An 18,874-nucleotide genomic window follows, 5' to 3' on the forward strand; every position below is an offset into this window, starting at 1 on the left:
AACACAGATTCATCTCCCATATGCTGCTTTTGTTCCAAAAGATGAACTTTACTTGCTGTTTATATGGAGTTATAGTTAAAGTCTTGATTAATGGTACTGTCATTGTTGTCTCTAAAAGTAAAAGTCCAATGTAGCTAAGCAGCTGGAACAGTGAAAGAAACAATTAAATCATAATCCACATGAATTTTATGGTGTGTGTGTATTAATTGTGTGTGTGTAATACACACACACACACACACACACACACATACATATATATATATACATACACACATACATATATATATACTATAATGCTAGTATCTTTGTAGACTTCATCTTTGTAGTCCTGTAGGCCTTCACCATTTTCTTTTGTTTCTTTTATGAAAGTTAGCCAATATATTGTTTATTTTTTTGTTTCCCATTTTGTCTCCCATTTTTTAGAATCAAGAGACGTGGTTTGTGATCCAGTGAAAAAGTTATATTCTGATTTGCCTAATAACAACAGCAGTATTGGTAAGGATTGAATTTCATTTTTTTAATATATATATAAAGCCTTTCTCTGGTGAAATTGAAGTGCATTAACAGTGTGGAATGTATTGCTAAACTTGGAGTGAGACTTAGCCTGGCTTCAAGTGATAACATAGTCTATTTAGACTAATTTATAATCAAATTAAAATTGCAAAATTTTAAAAAAATGAGATACATTTTTCTCTGGGGGTCTTTAGTGAGAATTTATCACAGATAGTTTGATATTACAGTTGCAGATATTCTGCATGGGGTAGGATTGTAAATTTAGCAAGTGATGCTAAAAAGGTATTGAATAGACTTCAATCCAACAATTTTGCAAGTCTCACAAAAATCAAGCATTCCAGAGACCTCAATACATATCGGTTTGTGGCATGTTATTTTCTGTAGTGCTATGTTGGAATAGTTTTTCCAGTAGGGAATGCCATTTTGTGTGTTACATACACAAAATATATTATGTTCCACTTTTCAAAGAAAAGAAATACTTTTTGAATATACACATGCAAAATGCACAATCATTATTGTATGACAGAGATAATGGTTTATTAAGGAATTATTTCATAACAGTGCCGAAAAGAATTTACCCTTAAATGTACTGTTATGGGGAAAAGCCTTCTTAATTGGCAGAATCTTACAAACCTTTCCCAAATGGGCTGAAAATTGAATTGATCTTTTTACTCTCACGTCAACACATTTCTAGATTGGCTTCTACAGCCTCCATCCCAAAGTTTATAAAGCAGAATTGTGATCTCTGAAATACTATTCACTCTTAATCAAAATTATGGCTCATTGAAGCAAGCTAGGACCAAATTTTATATTTTTGAAGTATTTTATAAATGAACAATTGTGTAGATTTAATCAGACTGTCACATGTAATAACCCCAGAAAAAGACATGTTCTGATTCTGACCATGTCAAAGGAGGAGAGAGGAACTTGATAGCTTGAAGCTTTCTACCACTTAGGTTCATACTATTCAGTCAGAATCTAAATTTGAGCAAACTTTGCATATTGTTTATGTTTCAGTAAGGATTTTAATAAGCTTTCATATTGCACTATATAACCATTTCTGGTACCATTTGTCTAGTTTCAATCAACAGGGTAATATTAAATATTACCCTGTTTAATTTAATTTAATTTAATATAATTTAATATAATTTAATTTAATATAATATTAAATATTATATATATAAATATAAAATCCTTTTTCATTCAGAAATTTTCAATGCTGATGGATCACGGTATTTTGAAGGAAAGAAGGTCACAGAAAGGCCACAAGTTACTGAAGATGACAGCAGCGTGGGCAGTGGTTCTGCATTTGGCAGGGGAACTACAGATCCCAGTGACTTCACACCAGGTATTTGCATTGATCAGCCTTCTACAGAATGACATTTAAATAGTACCTTGGAAATGCCGCAGATATCCATCAGAATTTGTGTAGACCTTCTCAACTTAGGTGGTCTCCACATGAGTGGACTTCAGTTCTCAGAATTGCTCAGCAAGCATCATCATTTTTGAGGCTTCTAGGAGCTGAAGTAGATTGGGGAAAATTCTGCATTAGAGATGATCTTCAATTTACAACAGTTCATTTAGTGACCATTCGAAATTACTGAAAAAATTAACATATGTCTATTTTTCACACTTATGACCGTTGCAGCATCCCTGTGGTCACGTCATTTACATTCGGATGCTTGACATCTGGTTCATATTTATGATAGTCGCAGTGTCCTGGGATCATGTGATCATCTTTTGCTTATATACCGTGTTTACCCAAAAATAAGACAGGGTCTTATTTTCTTTTGAACCCCAAATAAGGGCTTGGCCTTATTATCGGAGGGTCTTATTATTTTGGGGGTGCAGGTGGCAGCGAGTGTGGGACTGGATGTCCCGTCACTGCCGTCTCCTCCCCCCTTTGTTCTTCACGCCAGCCAAGCAGCCCGACATGTCCCACCCCACCCCAATGGCAACAGCTATTTCCCTTCCCCACCATCTGTTTATCAAGAGGGGTGGTAGGTGGGGCGGGGAAGCAAGAAATGTGGAACGAGATGTGGCTCCCCTTGCCGTCTCTTCTCCCCCACCCCCTCGCCGGGCATGACAGGGCTCCTGCTTCTCACTTAGCCACCTGCCCCCTTTAGGGATGCAATTTGGGGGTGGCAGGTAGGGTGTGTGAGAAGTGGGGTGCTTATTATCCAGACATGTCTTATTTTCAGGGAAACATGGTCTATAAGCATAGTTCATGTCTAAAGGGGGTCGCATTCTTCGCTGTTGTGTCCAGGGAAACATGCTGTAAAAGAAAACCTTCTAGTGAGTTCCATCAAAGTTCTCGAACTCGTGATAAGGTTTTCTTTTACAGCATGTTTCCCTGGACACAACGGCGAGGAAAGTGACGGAGCTTGGAAGGTAAGGCACGCATCTCGTGGCCCAATACGTCCCACCCCAACCCAATGGCAACAGCAGCCAGGCTGCTTCCTTTTCCCGCTGTATCTTTATCGAGAGGGGTGGCAGGTGGGGTGGAGGAGAAGCAAGACGCATGGAACGAGACATGGCTCCCCTTGCCATCTCTTCTCCCACCCTCACAGGGCATAGCAGCCCCTCGCTTAGCCACCTGCTAAGGGATGCAATTTGGGGATAGCAGGTGCGATGGGTGAGAAACAGGATGCGTGACTTACCTTTCCAGCTCCATCGCATTCCTCACCATTGTGTCCAGGGAAACACGCTGTAAAAGAAAACCTGTAAAAGTAAGGAGCAGGAGCCCTGCCATGCCCGGCAAGGGGAGAAAAGATGGCAAGGGGAGCCATGTCTCACTCAAAGCGTCTTGCTTCTCCCGCGCCCCACCTGCCACCCCTCTCTCTAAACATACGGCAGCTGCTGTTGCCATTAGTGTGGGGTGGGACGTGTTGGGCCGCTTGGCTGGCATGAAGAACAGGGAGGGGAGGGCATGTCTCCCCCTCCCCCCCGCCTCACTTCCTCAACTCATTTTGGTTGCGCAGCAAGCAACCTGAGGAAATGGGACCGGCTGCGCATGCGTGTAAGTAATTGGTTGGGGGCCTTATTTTGTGGCGGTGGCTTATTGCATGCACTGAAAATCCTATTTGGGCTTATTATCCAGACATGTCTTATTTTCAGGGAAACATGGTATATAAGCATAGTTCATGTCTAAAGGGCATTCTTCCAATAAACAGAACTCACCTGAGGAATTAGTTAGCAAAAAGAAAAACCATTATTTATTTTATCTCCCATGCTACCTATAAAGTATTTTAATGATACATTACAGAAAAAGACATCACTAAAGAGTGTACAAAATTGTATCTAATTAGTTGCTTTGCCGATAGTTGTTTCTTTTTACTAGCAGAGGCATTTATCAATAAAACAAGGAAAGATACGATTTTTGACAATTCTTTCTCTTAGTCACCCATGTTTTTCAGATTTCAGAGACCTTGCCATTAACTAATCTTCAGAATTTTTTGATAATTTTGCTGTTTGACAACAAAGATTCTTACTGTAATAATGAAAATTAAATGATTCTTTACAATAAAACCAAACATTAATAGTTTATTTCATTGACTATTAGTTGTAAAAACACAACCATATGACAATTAAGTAATGATGGTTGACCACAGTCTCATATCTATCTTCCAAAGGAATAAGGAGGAGAAAATGTCTAACTTTGGGGGGGGGGGGGGTTTGAAAATATTGTAGCCTGAAAGACACACTTGGACTCGGCTCTAAATTATGTATGTTAAATGATGTTGCCCCCTAGCTGGACCCCTTAAAACTATTTTTACTAATTCAGAGTTCTCCCCGCCCAGACTGGTTTATCAGTGGCAAATAAAACATGATACTGTAAACCTATTTGGAATTTACAATACAGTGCAGTACATATGATACAATACAATACATTTTCTCTAGCTACCCCACTTCAAACTAAAACACAATAAAGCAGTCAGAAAATCTTTCCATTATCCATGTGACTGTTTCTGTGCCATCACCTCACCCAATATAAAAAGAAACTTCTTCTGAGTATTACCTATTTATTTTTATAGCTGTTATTGTTAGCCTGTCCCGCCAGCCTTAGAGTATATATGGAGCTAATAAAATGAAGGGCTTAAGGGAAAATGTGACTCCAGTAGGATTCTTGCTGATCGGCCCTGGCTTCATGAGGGTTTCAGCAACATTTATTGTTGCAAAAAGAAAATGAGACTTTCTTTCAAGTGTTAAGGAAACTGCACTTACCGTAATTGAATAACCACATTAGTAAAAGTACATATAATAATTGTGCGTGATAGTCCGCGGAAAGTATGCAGTACAAGCTTTTTCTAACTAAAATATAATTTACGCTAAGAGAAATGCCATACAATATTTTGTCCCCATAAAATCATGAATATGTGATTCAGTCATATGATTGAAGATTGTGCTGTTGGTTGGTCACTAAGTGAAAAGAGTATAGCTCATTCATATTTTGTGACACAGAGGACGATATCACACCATTTACACCAGAATACGGAAGAGATGACCACCATCATCAGCATCCAGGAAATCCTGAAGATCAGAATCCTAGTAAGTATAATAATTGTAATAGTAACTGTTGTAACTTGGTTTTAACAATGACAGTGCACTCCTTCATCCTTCTGACATTGATTCAGCGGTGAAATCCGGCCGGATCTATCCAGCTTACACGAACTGGTAGTGCCGGTGGCCGCTGGGACGTCATTATGTCTCGTTTTTGACCCTCTGCGCATGCACAGAAGAGGTGCACGCACGCTCACATTTCCGAACCGGTAGTGAAGGTTAGTGCATTTCATCGCTGCATTGACTGTATAGTCTATATATAGAGACTATATGAAAGAATATATTTTCATTCATATTCCTCTGGTTTAGAATCATACATTTAAGCTCTTGTAGCTTCTAAAGTAAAGAGTACCTCAAATAACAAGAAATTAAAATCCTAGTATAAGACAGGAACATTTAGTATATCCAGTTTTTACACTATGTAATTGCTACAGATGGTATGTTATAGTAATGTGCTCATAAGATTTGATATGTTGTAGACCCATTAGATATTTGCTTTCAAAAAGGGGGAGGATGAGTCTCATGGGGAAGGGCTGATCAGATGATTTTATATGGTCTAGTGATTGGCTCCTTTTGTGCCCGGGCTTCACTCTATGAAATATTTCTGAATGCATATATTTATATAATAGACTCTCTACAGTCTGTGACTAAAATTAAAATCTCTGGCATTCATTAAGCAAAAGCCACCCTCCCAGTGGTGAAATCCAATTTTTTTTACTACCGGTTCTGTGGGCGTGGCTTGGTGGGCGTGGTGTGGCTTGGTGGGTGTGGCAGGGGAAGAATACTGCAAAATCTCCATTCCCACCCCACGCTGGGGCCTGCCAGAGGTGGTATTTGCCGATTCTCTAAACTACTCAAAATTTTCAGTACTGGTTTTCCAAACGGCTAAAAATTTCTGCTACCGGTTCTCCAGAACCTGCCGGATTTCACCCCTGCACCCCCCCCCCCAACCTGTTAAATTGTGATGGAATGTGAACCTAAAGAAGCAGTGGAAGGGAGTCTTGGCAGCAAAGAACTTTCTCGGGTTGGAAGCAGTACTTTCCAGAGAAAAGTCCAAATTAACAGAGTGTGGTCCCAGGTGTAAGGGAAGGGGAAAGAGGCTTAGGATAGCCTGTAGAATATATCAGTGTGTATTATTAGTGTAGAGCAGGGATGTCAAACACGCAGGCCGGATGCATCACGTGCAGGCCACGCTCACCCCAGCTCTGCAAATGGGAAAAAGGTGGTGAAACATCACGTGACGGCAACGTGACACTGTGAGTTTGACACCCGTGATGTAGAGGGTTAGAGTGTCAGTAGGCAAGATTCTGCCCATTAAGTATACGCAAATAAAATATTGGATATAAATGTGCAGTCATATCCTTTGTGTAAGTCTTCTTGGAAGAAGTAATTGGATTGTTTTCTTAGTATTTCTAACAATTATATTGGAAATATATGTCATTGTGACTCCATCAGCCAAAGTGCTCATTAAAAACTCTTACGGATGGTTTTATGACTATGTATGCAAAGCAAAGAAAGTGTTTACTTGGTTATGATAACATTTCATATTTAGAGGAAGAACTTCAGTTTGAGATTTTGTCATCCAGCTTTTTGGTGGGATTTCATCTTGCGGTTGATTTCAGCTTGCATTTCTTCATATACTGGGTGTTTTTATATTTTTCTGCTAATATATTTGGATTCTCAGAAGTAAAGCCAAAGAGAATTTCATATTAATCGAAATAACAGTTTATGTGAATTGTTTTAATCTAATGGATCATTTCCTTCTTGTTTATCATTTCACATACATGCTAACTATTAACATGACTTTGGTATTGCAACAGTTTCTGTTTTCTCAGCATTGATTTTAGATTTCTTAAAGAAGTTGTGAGTTATACAACAGCCTAACTAATGGAAGATATTCTCAAGGTGATATTAATATAAATTTGTTTTCATTGTCTTCATAGAACTGATTGCTCAATAATCTCCAATTTCCTAATGATTTCCCCCCCAATTCCTTCATAAAAATAGGCACGAGACTATCTAGTGGAGATCCACCCATTAGAAAAACTTTTTGTAGATTTTTTTTCCTTCCAAGATGCTAGCCACTGTGTTCAATATATGTATCTAATTGTTCATAAGTGTGCATTTTTTTTCTATTTTGAATCATATTTATCAGTATATATGTGCAATGGTCTTTTCTGTAGAGAAAGATGGTTTAATTTATGCAATAGCCTTCATTTTTTCAGAGATCCTGCAGCTATAATGGAAACCTTTGTTATTACTTTGGATATTTACCTGCAATTGCAAGTTTTCAGGATTTGCTTTTGGCAATGCTTACTTTGAATGCAGCTTTATTTGTTTCAATAATTTTCAGAGATTAGAAGCATACATGTCTTTCTGGTGAAACTTGGCAAACTCGGAAGCCAATTTTCATCAGTTCATGAAAAGGTAAGCTGGAAACAGGTCTCAAAGTTCTGGCCAATAATGCCATTTAAACTAGTGTTTTGTTTGTTTTTTTAAATCGGTGCCATTCCTTGAATTCATGGAAAAGCTGATTTCTCAAATACCCATGGATAAAGCAATTTTATATGCTAAATTGTTGCAGCTATATAATTCAAAACCTATAAAAAGACTTTGTCTCTGTGCTTGTTGCCTGTTGTGTAGTAAATAATCTTAAAATAGAATTGACAAACACTTATTATTTCAAGTTATTCCAAACACTGCACGTGGTGGTTGTGAATGGGAATGATTTTTCTGTACTCTTCTGCTCTGTGCCTAGAATCAAGGATTAATGTAATCCTATTGATCTACGTCAGTTGCAATGTTATAATCTGGGTTCCTTCTTCCCTCTATGATGATTCATTCTGTCAAAAGCATCTCTCAATAGCTTGTCTGTGTTTTTCTGCATGGGTGATATGATGGAATTTCCCTGGTTTCTGTTTGCAATTGACTTTTTGTTAGCTATAAATTATAATTGCACTGAATATTCTATTGTGGCGCGCAGAATGTATATTCATGCAAAATATGTTTGTAGCATATAAAGTATTTTACACAAGAAACGTTGGTTAGGGGAGGGAACTTTGCTTATATTAATACTGCTACATTGATGCTGATTTATAGGAAGTGATAGACTCGAACTTTAGCTTTGATGTTTCCTCGTAAATACAATATATGTATATTGTATATTGAACAGAGGAAAGTTACAGTTCTAAGACAACCTTATACAATTATGATTATATGAACTTCAGATTATGCGATTTCCTGGCAGATAATGAAGATTACATTGAGTAATAGACAATCCAGAAAAATGTTTTACAGTTCAATCCCTATACCAAATAAGTTTCATTCTTGGTTTTGTTTGGAACCTCAAAATTGAAAGCGAAGAATTTCCATTCTTAGACTACACATAAAAACAACGTATCACTTGTGTCTGAGAGGTTGAGGAAAATATGTGATGGAATTCCAGCATATATTTCTTAACCATCATTGCTTCTACTCTTCCCATTGTGTTGAAATGGAAAGTTGCTATATTGTTCTTTACTTCAGTGGGTGCTTCCTCTTCTTTCTGATATCTTCATTTGCTCAAGGGCTTCTGTTCTTTGTATTGTTGCTTTCGCTTTTAACATTGAAAATGATCTCCATTAGATTTACATCTCTGTATTCTACAATGGTGGAAATTATAATATTATTTTCTATCTCTGCATTGCCATAAGGAAATACTAAAACTTACCATTTGAACAAAAAGAACTGAAAATGTGATCCTTGAACTAGCTTCCTATTTGAAAATCCCATTACAGCAAATTAAGGAGCTTCAGTTCAAGAATACTGGCTATCCCATTTTATATCCAAACTGACAATAGAAATGTAAATTCTTATCATCCTTTAATATAACCATAATGAAACTAGATTTGTTTGAGAAACAAAACCCTTCCAAGACAGAGTGGCTGTGGGTTCCGGCGTCCCGGTACAGTCAGCTTACACCATCGCTGACTGTGGGGGAGGAAATCCTGACCCCCAGGGAAGGAGTGCGCAACTTAGGCGTTCTCCTGGATGATCGGCTGTCCTTAGAGGATCATTTGACAGCCGTCGCCAGGGGAGCATTTTATCAGGTTCACCTGATTCGCCAGTTGCGCCCCTTCCTTGACCGGGACGCCTTACGCACAGTCACTCATGCCCTCGTCACTTCCCGCCTGGACTATTGCAATGCTCTCTACATGGGGCTCCCCTTGAAGAGCACCCGGAGGCTCCAGTTAGTCCAGAATGCGGCCGCGCGGGTGACAGAGGGAGCACCGCGTTGCTCCCATATAACACCCATCCTGCGCGGTCTACACTGGCTACCGATAGCCTTCCGGGTGCAATTCAAGGTTTTGGTTACCATCTTTAAAGCGCTCCATGGCTTAGGACCGGGATACCTTCGAGACCGCCTTCTGCCACCGATTGCCTCCCAACGACCCGTGCGCTCCCACAGAGTGGGCCTCCTCAGGGTGCCGTCGACCAAACAATGTAGGTTGGCAACCCCCAGGGGGAGGGCCTTCTCTGTGGCGGCACCAGCCCTGTGGAACGAGCTTCCTCCAGGATTACGACAACTCCCCGACCTCCGGACCTTCAGACGTGAACTGAAGACTTTATTATTTCAGCGCGCTGGACTAGCCTAAGAATAAAATGTTTTAACTAAATTTTAAGGGTTTTTTAATGGGTTTTTACCGTTTTTAGTGATTTGGCTATGATAATATTTAGTTTTAATTGGGTTATTAATGCTTATTTATTATATTGTTTTTTAATATGCCTGTGAACTGCCCTGAGTCCTACGGGAGATGGTGCGGTATAAAAGTATGATTAATAAATAAAAATAAATAAATAAAACATCTGGATTTTTTTAAATTATTATTTTTTAAATTAAAAAAAGTACATTTTTTCTGAATAGAGTATTGACCAAGTCAAAATTTACAGCTTATAACATAAGTACTTCCCAAATATAATTTATATATTTCAATTTCAATATTTTTTCTACTTTTTTAAATTTTCGTCTCCACTTAATATTTAATTTATAATCAATATTACCATCCACCCTAATTTCCAATCTTAATATTTCTATTTTTTTATTATAGCTTGATATTTCATATTTATCTCTTAATGTCAATTATTTTCTATAATGGACCAATTTATCATTTCTTATTTCCCTATTAATCATTTTATTATTTTACCGAAAGCAATATATTTCTTCAGTTTTGTTTTTCACACTACCTTTTTCAGATACAAACATTATCTTACTCATCTTCTTTTTCTTAATTTCAATTATCTTACTCAATTTCAATTTCATTTGAAGGTTCATATCTTATGTATTTCTAAATACATAATAAGATGGTATTAACCTTTCTACCATTCTTTTTGTATTTCACAATTTATATCATGATTCAATTTTTACTGACAATATTGTAAAAACTGAATTATAATATAATCAGTATGTCTTTATCTTCAGTGTTGTTTTCTTGCTTCCCGTCCTTAGCCTCTTTATCCAATGGAATATGTTCTGAAACAATTTCTCATTTTCTATCAATATTAAATGATACATGCATCATTTTAACCATCTCAATTAGTTCCTGCGATATTTTGATGTTCTGGTTTGTTTTTAATTCCAATTTACAGTTTTGTTATTTTCCAACTTTGGTTATTGAGATTAAACAGCTTAAAAGAAAACAAATCGTTCTTCAAACTTCTCACAGCTCTTGTAGTTCAAGGTCACTAATTTTTTTCAGATTTCAAATTGTTCGTTGTAGTGTTTTTTTCCACCAGCATATGTCTCTCTCCAATATACAGGTTTCAAATTAACAAAGTCACAAAATATCCAATTTGTGTATTAAATCTGCTTATCAAATGTTTTTCAAGTTTCTTCTTTTTCTTCTTAATTTTATATATTCCAAATTCCAGTTTAAAATACAATTTCAAATCCAATTGAAAAATTTCCTTTTCTATTATGAATTTTTCTTTATTCTTCCTTCAAAGTTCAAAACTTTTAAGATTATGTCCAATTTTGTTCAGAAACTATTTTCTTTTGGGTTTCTTTTTCTTATAATAATTTTAATATCTCCAAATCCAATTTTCATTCCAAATATCAAGCTCTGTTCTGGGTTTTAGTGCTTTAACTTCTGTTTTGTTCTTCTCCCTTCATTAACATTCCCAATTAGCTGCTATTTCCTCGCCGGGACTTCTTTTGAAAAATTTTTAAATAGTTCTTTTTTACCTGTGAGTTGGCAATCACTCAGCCAGTATCAATACTCCGTCCAAAACACCCCACCTGCACAAATCTTATTCCGGTTGTCCAGCTTCATGATGGTCATAATGGCTGCTGCCCCCGCCACCAGATTGAAGAGTTTCCTCCAACCTCTGAGGAACTTGCCTTTTCCTCTTGGTCATCCGAGATACCTCTCCTTCTTCACCATCCCTACAAGACGGATCCGGTCTGCAGACCTCCCTGACAGCGGTTTGTCTGGCTGGATTTTTGCAAGGCTCGTCAGAGCCTGCTATTTTCCAGCCAGTCTCACTGCGACACTTTCGGTTCCTTATCAAACATCTGGATTTAAAGAGCTCAACTTTCTTCTACTATCAGCAATGTTTTTTTCTTGGAGTGCTTCAAAAGTAACCTCATTGTTATTTTCTGGATGTGACACTGTGTACTTCGTGTTCATAATGTTTGTGTTGTTAACGTATAATCCATCTTGCCTTAGAGTACTGCCAAAACAAAATACATATGAGTATATTATTTGAAAACCAACAGTAGGACTATTTAAGGACACAGGAAGTGACCCTTTATCATCTTCTATGAGGAAGTTCTATTGATCGAAGATACAACACATATTCAACACTGTAGTTATTCTGCCATCATTACAGCTGAAGACAATTCAAATCATGAAAAGCATCATGGAAATTCTAGTCAAGATCAGCAAATCACTGAAGATTTTCCATTATGGTGGCCACCTGAAGAACATAAAGGAATGCAGAATAGAACCTCCAGGAAGGGTAAACTCTTGTAAAGTTTTAGTCAATCATAGTCTCTTGCGTACTTTTTTTTCAGAATCTCTGGCCAAAAGTTTGGTTTCACTGAAAAAAAATTGTTGCATATATTCTTTATGAGTGCTGCTTGAACTGTTCTGGTATTAGTGCACTGTATGTCCTACAGAAATATGTTGTTTGGACTTAAGTGAAACTGTTGCTTTAAGAGCATACTATAACTATGGTTTAAGGACATGCTATTTTAGGAATTAATCTATGTGCTGACATGTAAAAAAGCTAATGGCATAGCTCTTGCATATATAGTATGGAAAGATATATGATTGCTTCAACTAAAATTCTAGTGCAGGGGCATTGCTTTATTAACATGACCCAATTACTAAACAGTTAATTGTTTTAGATGAATTTAAATCTTCCTTTCAGTTTACTTTTAAAAATAAAATGTGCCCCATAATTTACATGCAGATATGTCCTGCAAGCATTTCCTTTTTAATATGTATTGTAAGTCAAACGTCCATATCCTTAGGTTCTACAACAATATTTGTTTATTTAAGTGCCTTGTAAGTCATAACTATTTAAAAGCAGCACATTTCTATAAGAGTTACAATTTAAAGAAAAAAAATTGATGACATGACAAAGAAAAGTCTTATATAAGCTGGTTCCTTAATGGATTTAAACTGGGCTGTTTGATTGGAGATGAACAAAATATTTCTAAAGACCTGCATTGTGTTTCTCTCCATTCATTTTGCCATAAATTTCCCATAGTCATGCTGAGGTTCCACGTACACCTCCATAGTCATATACTCCTGAGACTTGATACATAAACTTATTTTCTTGACAAATATTTATTGTTTTAATTCTCTGTTGAATCCAGAAGGTTGTCATTTTGATTTCCTTTTTGCTCTATTCATGTGGTTCCTTCAAGCCAAGTTGTTAAGCTTGGAGAGTTTTTCTCTAGATTTTATCAGCTGAATAGCTTCTGTGCCATCAGTAAAAGGGGTGTTGAATGTGTTATTCTCCTCTGGATCATAGTCACATTAATTCTTCCAGTATAGGTATGGATCTACAGTTTTCTGGAAGTATACTTTCCAGAAGATGCAATCATTTCTCATGCTCTGGATATGGTCCAGAAGGACCAGACCCTTTTCAGAAAGATTCACCTTGGAAAAACTACCAGGTTATGCCTAGATTAGCTGGATCAGCATTATCTGGAAGAAGAAATGTACATTTCCCTCAACCATGCTATCTTCACAAAAAGAAGTTTGTTCATACTTACTCCCTGATATAAAATCTTTAGAAACACAGTTAAGTTCTGACTCCTTCCCCAGGCCTTTGAATCCGGATGTCCTAATTATAGAGTTGTATATTTTAAGGTGGTTTCCATTTTATGATTTTAGCTGACTTTCAGTGTATTGTGAGGAGGTTTGGAGGAGGGATTATATTTATAGTTGATTTTTTTGTATGCTGACCATTTTGCTTGAGTTAAGCAGCCACATAAATGTTATAAATACCTACCTACCAGAAAAGAATTGAAACACATTTTAAAAGACAGCGTATGGGGGCTTTTTACTCTGATATGAATACCTGGTTGCATGAGCATGTACATACATGATGCCAAAGACGAACAGTGTTTGCTTTTCATATTGTCCTATTTCTTCTTGAAACATGTACTCAGAAAACCAAATTACAGTTGAATGTCTTAAATTGCATCATTCATAACTGATACAAAACATAGATACTCATTGAAATAAAATGTAAGAATAAAAGTAGGCACCAGAATATAGATAAAGAAAAAGGAAAGAACTTGCACTTCTCACCATTTCCCAATTTATATTAGATATAAGGAAGATAAGCTTATATTATTATGAGCACCAATTTTCTGAGCTTTTTTCCATGACTTAATGTAACTTTGCTCTGGCATGTAAATATAGGCTGTGCATATTTTGATAACTAATTCAAAACATGTACTTGAAGTTCAAAAGCCAGATTGGTGATTACTTAAAATGAACTGCAAAGACTTTAACATTCCTTTCTGCAGTTTAATCAGGTATTGTTACTTTACTTAATAAAAATACTGCAAACTCATTTACCTGTTTTCCAACTTGGTGTCAGTGACAATATTTCCACAGTTAACATGTACTGTAAATTCAACATCGGTTGAGTCCTTTTGTATCTTTGATTCAATACTGATTTTTAAGGATTTGTAGCATAAGCTTTAGGACAACTATGTAATCTACGTACATAATACTAACTTTTATAGTAGTACCGGAAGGAATCTTTGACTGCTAAGACTATTATTCTGATTTTATTATCTCATAGTTTATTATCAGTTTAAGAGTAAAAAAGTTGTTCTATTCAATTTCATTCAAACTCATTCAGAAAATTCAGTTAAATCACCTCTTAGTATTTGGAATAAAATTATATTCTATATTATTGTATTAGTGCATTTAAGATAGTCATGGCTTTTTAATAACTTGCTAATAAATCCTGATTGGATTTGTTGCAGTAAATTTTTGTTCTTTAGCTGTAAATAGATTTTACTCCTTGCTCTTTGATTTTGTATAATTTTAGCAAGCCCAGTGAATCTGGGAGATGTGTATTCACTGAATATTGTCTTCAGTCAGCTCAGAATGTAATATAGTTCCTATTGTGTTCTCATTTCTATATGTAAGAATACAATCATTCCATTCCATTCCATGCTATCAAAATAAATTCATATTCAGATCCCACTTATATTCTTTCAAAGAACTCTCTCCCCTGCTCCATTTTATGGGGGAGATTCTTTTAAGAGTTAGGATTAGGATTAGGTTTGTAATAATAACCAATCTCTCAAGTACCTCATATCTCATTGAAATGTTGCAGTTGCTGAAGTAAAAATGATTTAGTATGTGATTACTAGCAAAATGTGTTTTGCCTCCCTTAAATCACAATCAGAGGGCACAATCCAGATTCTATCATTTGTTTAAAGTGAACTTGATTTTTTTTTACATACACACACACATACATACACACACACACACACACACACAGATGGAACTGAAATTAGATAATCCATTCTTCATCTCTTATTGATTATTCCAATCAGTGAAGCAAGAACATATTAATGATGTAGGCAACAGAAAAATGGATAACTGGATGAAAATATAAAAATCTTACCATAAGTTTACATCAATAAATCAATAGATCAGAGTTTTGAAGATGATGATGATGGTGGTGGTGATGATGACGAAGAAGGGTCTGGGCAAAAAAATCCTGAAACAGTTCTTGAGTGGGACAACAGTGGTGATAAGGAACTTCAGACATCAAATACCAGTAAGAACTAATCCCTATTGTGCATTGTATTATAGAAAATAATTAAGGTATGATAAAGAGCCTTTTAGATGTAGGCTTAGATCTTCAGTAGTGTAGAATTTGTATTGCTCTACAAAAGATTATTTTATCTGAGATAGATAATAGTAAATAATAGAAGAATTTCAGTTGAAAGTGGCAGATGATTTTGCGCTGTATTTCTCTGCATGGTCTATTTTGCATAGCTGGCATTGGCTTTTGCATTGGAAAATGTCTGTCTTAGCTAGTGCTAGAAATGGAAACCCAGCAATGCTCTCAAGATGAAAGGCTTGTGCCTAAAATCTGTGCTTCATTTGAATGGGAAATGGCCAAATTCTGAGCTACCTTATCTGCTTTCCATTGGTGTCTCTTTTATACTTTCACTTGGCAAATCCAAAATTAAATGTCAAATTGATAAACGTCTATGGCAAATTTAGCTTTGGTTTTGGTGGTGGTTATTATGATGCTACAGTGTTCTCTATGCATAAATCTGAATTAGTTTCTTTCTTGTTAATAGCCACGTTGGTTAGTTAACAAGTGGGTTCAATTAATACTATTTCTGCTATCTTTTTCTATTTTAATTTATTTTGTTGTACCTATGCTACTGTTGGGGAGCAGATGGTGTTGGTGAAAGGAACTATATGGTTAATGCACATTAGCATTAAATGAAGAAGTTAATTTAAAAAAATGATCACATATTGAAAAGGTGTTACCTTTTATTCTTTTTATTCTACATTTCCGAACATGATTGATTCTGTTCCTATAATACCCGTGTTTCCTCGAAAATAAGACCCTGTCTTATATTTTTTTGAATCCTGAAATAAGCGCTTGGCCTTATTGCCATGCGCTCAAAAGCCCAATTGGGCTTATTATCAGGGGATGTCTTATTTTGGGGAAACAGGGTAACAAACTATTTGCCAGATGAAAACTTTCCTCTTATGTAGTTCCATGCCAAAAAAATCTTTACCTATATAAATGTTATGGGCCATGAAGCTATTCAAGGTTCAGAAGCTTTTTTTAATGTTAGTGTTACACTTATATGCTTTGAGTTGTTGATTCAAACCTAACTTCCTTTAATGTAGATAGAACCAGATAAGGCATCAGACTAGAAACCACTCTCAGTGAATGCTTTCAACTAAGAGAGAATATATTGCTTATTCTTTTATGTATGATTATTTCATCTGTCTGTACTAGAAATAGTGCATTTCTCATGAGATAGTCATGCTTGGGGGTTCATGTATGCAAATTTTTCGAGTATATGAAAGTACATGTGTGATCTGTACTTTTAAAAATCTTTGCCTTAACATATACATTATTCTCTAAAATAAATTAAGCTCAGGTACTAGTTGATAGTGGGATTCCAAATATTCAAGCCATTGTCAATTGAACCATTGTCACAACAGCTGTGAACTCCAGCAAAGATGTCAAACAAGAAGAATCAGCCCATAATATATTGCTACCTGCTGTACATTCTGGAAGGGACAGTGAAGTCAGATACTCAACAAATGACACAAATGCGGATGTCCTAACTGGAATTGTTGAAAAATATTCAACTACTACCGGTATGAGGAATTAAACATGCTACTGAACATGTTTTTCATTTATGTTGGTTTGAAGTAGAATTTCTTTCCACAGTATCAAAACTCAGAATGTAGTAGTTAGTCATTAGAAGTATTGATAATTTTAACTGGAGTATGCAGGTAATATATATTGTGATGACTTCAAACAGGAAAATAGTATCAAACATACAGAGCCATGATATTGAAGACTTTTGCTAAGTGGTTTTGTATAATAAAGGAAAATGCTTTGGAACCACTGGCTTAAACAATTTCACAAACTAATACTTGTGTAATAATAGTTGCTTTTTATCTAAAGGCATTCTTTTGCCAACATTAGAAGAAGAGAAATAGATTGCATTTGTATGTTGATAGACAAACTTGGTTGTACAGTTGCAGCTTTATTTCTTATGAAAAGTATTGCCATCTTCTCTTGAAGATGGGAAAATGTCTCTTACTGCACTGGGCTTTTTGTGGGCTTTCTCTTTTGAGTTTTCAATTACAATTCTTCTCACAATCTAAAGCTTTTTCTCTTAGATGTAGTGATCATAATGTGTAACACATTATGTATTCTGCTAAATTATTTAAGTTGACACTGAAGATAAATCTGGTATTTTAGCTTCAATATTTCATAGTGTTTCTATTTCAATTTCCTTGGATTTATACAGCAGCACCTTTAGAACTGAATAAGCTTAATTGTCTGAACTTCATCCTGGCAATGAATGCCGTCCAAAATAAACCTTTGGATTGACAATATAAATCTGGACTATGTATCTGAAGTGAGTGTCCAAAATATTTCAAGAAAGAAAATGTCCAAAGAAGAAAAGGAAGAAAAAGGAGAATGTTATTGGACTTAAGATGCTACTGTGAATCCAGATGGTACAAAGCCTTCTGCATCTATCAAACACATTTGATAGATCAGATAAGGGTGCAAGCTGCTGTCACATCTTTTCTGCCTCTACTGCTGTTATATTCCTTCTACTATTGTTCCTGGTGTCTGGGGCATCTCTGGAAAATCAACCATTTCTGCAAATTGTGGTGCTGATTATGGGGCCTGTGAATTCAACAATACTTTTCAAAATTTTATCTACTTTCCTCTTCCTCTGCCTAACGCACATAATGAAAGTGCAAGCCATATATATATATATATTTAACAAGATGATCTGGAGGGTTATTCAGCAAACATAATAATGGAATTGATTCAAAACATCATCATAACAGCTGTGTCCTCCAGTGATGATTTCTTCAAGCAGGAAGACTCAAAGCAGCCTCAATTGGAGGGTGCATCTCCTGAACTGGAAATTGAAGACACAGTAACCCCTGCAATCAACACTTCAGACGTGTTACATCCAGAATTTTTCCCTTCCGAAGAAAAAGAAAGTACCCTGGAAAAAGAATCTTTTCATCATCCAGGTAACAATGTGAATACTTCCATTACAGAGCCAACTTTCTCTTTAAATTAGCTGCATTTGTTTTTTCATCCAAATTTCTAAACAAAATACGTTACTCTTACACACAAGGTGTAAATTGTAAAAAAAGAATTGTGTTTTGCTTCCCCTCTACCCAATTCACTCTTTAATTATTTTATAGTTGATTTAGATAGCAGTTTACAGATTTAAATAATGACTCTTCAGCAAGAGATTACGTGAAACAATATTAATATACCGGTAGTTATTTTGCAAAGCCGTTATGTCTAGAGATACTAAAGATGTGAAGTCTGTTTCCAAACAGAATTTACTCTCTCAGACTCTATATTCTTTATTTCTCTGTAAATTCATCTGTGAATTTACAAATATCTTAGAACAGGTTTGCAGTTCTAATTTATAAGCAGCAGTAAGGTTCATTCAATAAGGGACGTGGTGGCTCAGGGGCTAGGACGTTGAGCTTGTTGATTGAAAGGTCAGCAGCTCGGTGGTTCGAATCCCTAGTGC

General features: G+C 36.1%; 1 protein-coding gene across 10 annotated transcripts in view; it reads left to right on the forward strand.

Annotated features, from left to right (window-relative positions):
* CD44 (CD44 molecule (Indian blood group)) overlaps window positions 1-18,874 on the forward strand; it is a 92,381-nt gene that overhangs the window by 55,164 nt on the left and 18,343 nt on the right. For 9 of the 10 annotated variants that reach the window (XM_058161649.1, XM_058161651.1, XM_058161650.1 and 6 more), the window contains exons 4-9: window positions 424-495; window positions 1,721-1,861; window positions 4,975-5,061; window positions 15,244-15,372; window positions 16,791-16,949; window positions 18,165-18,356. In XM_058161649.1, coding sequence (XP_058017632.1) covers window positions 424-495; window positions 1,721-1,861; window positions 4,975-5,061; window positions 15,244-15,372; window positions 16,791-16,949; window positions 18,165-18,356 — 780 coding nt within the window. The remainder of the gene's footprint in view (window positions 1-423; window positions 496-1,720; window positions 1,862-4,974; window positions 5,062-15,243; window positions 15,373-16,790; window positions 16,950-18,164; window positions 18,357-18,874) is intronic. The other variant, XM_058161654.1, reaches the window with a different exon arrangement.

Source organism: Ahaetulla prasina, chromosome 1 (assembly GCF_028640845.1).
Source record: "Ahaetulla prasina isolate Xishuangbanna chromosome 1, ASM2864084v1, whole genome shotgun sequence".
In the NCBI taxonomy this organism is placed as follows: domain Eukaryota; kingdom Metazoa; phylum Chordata; class Lepidosauria; order Squamata; family Colubridae; genus Ahaetulla; species Ahaetulla prasina.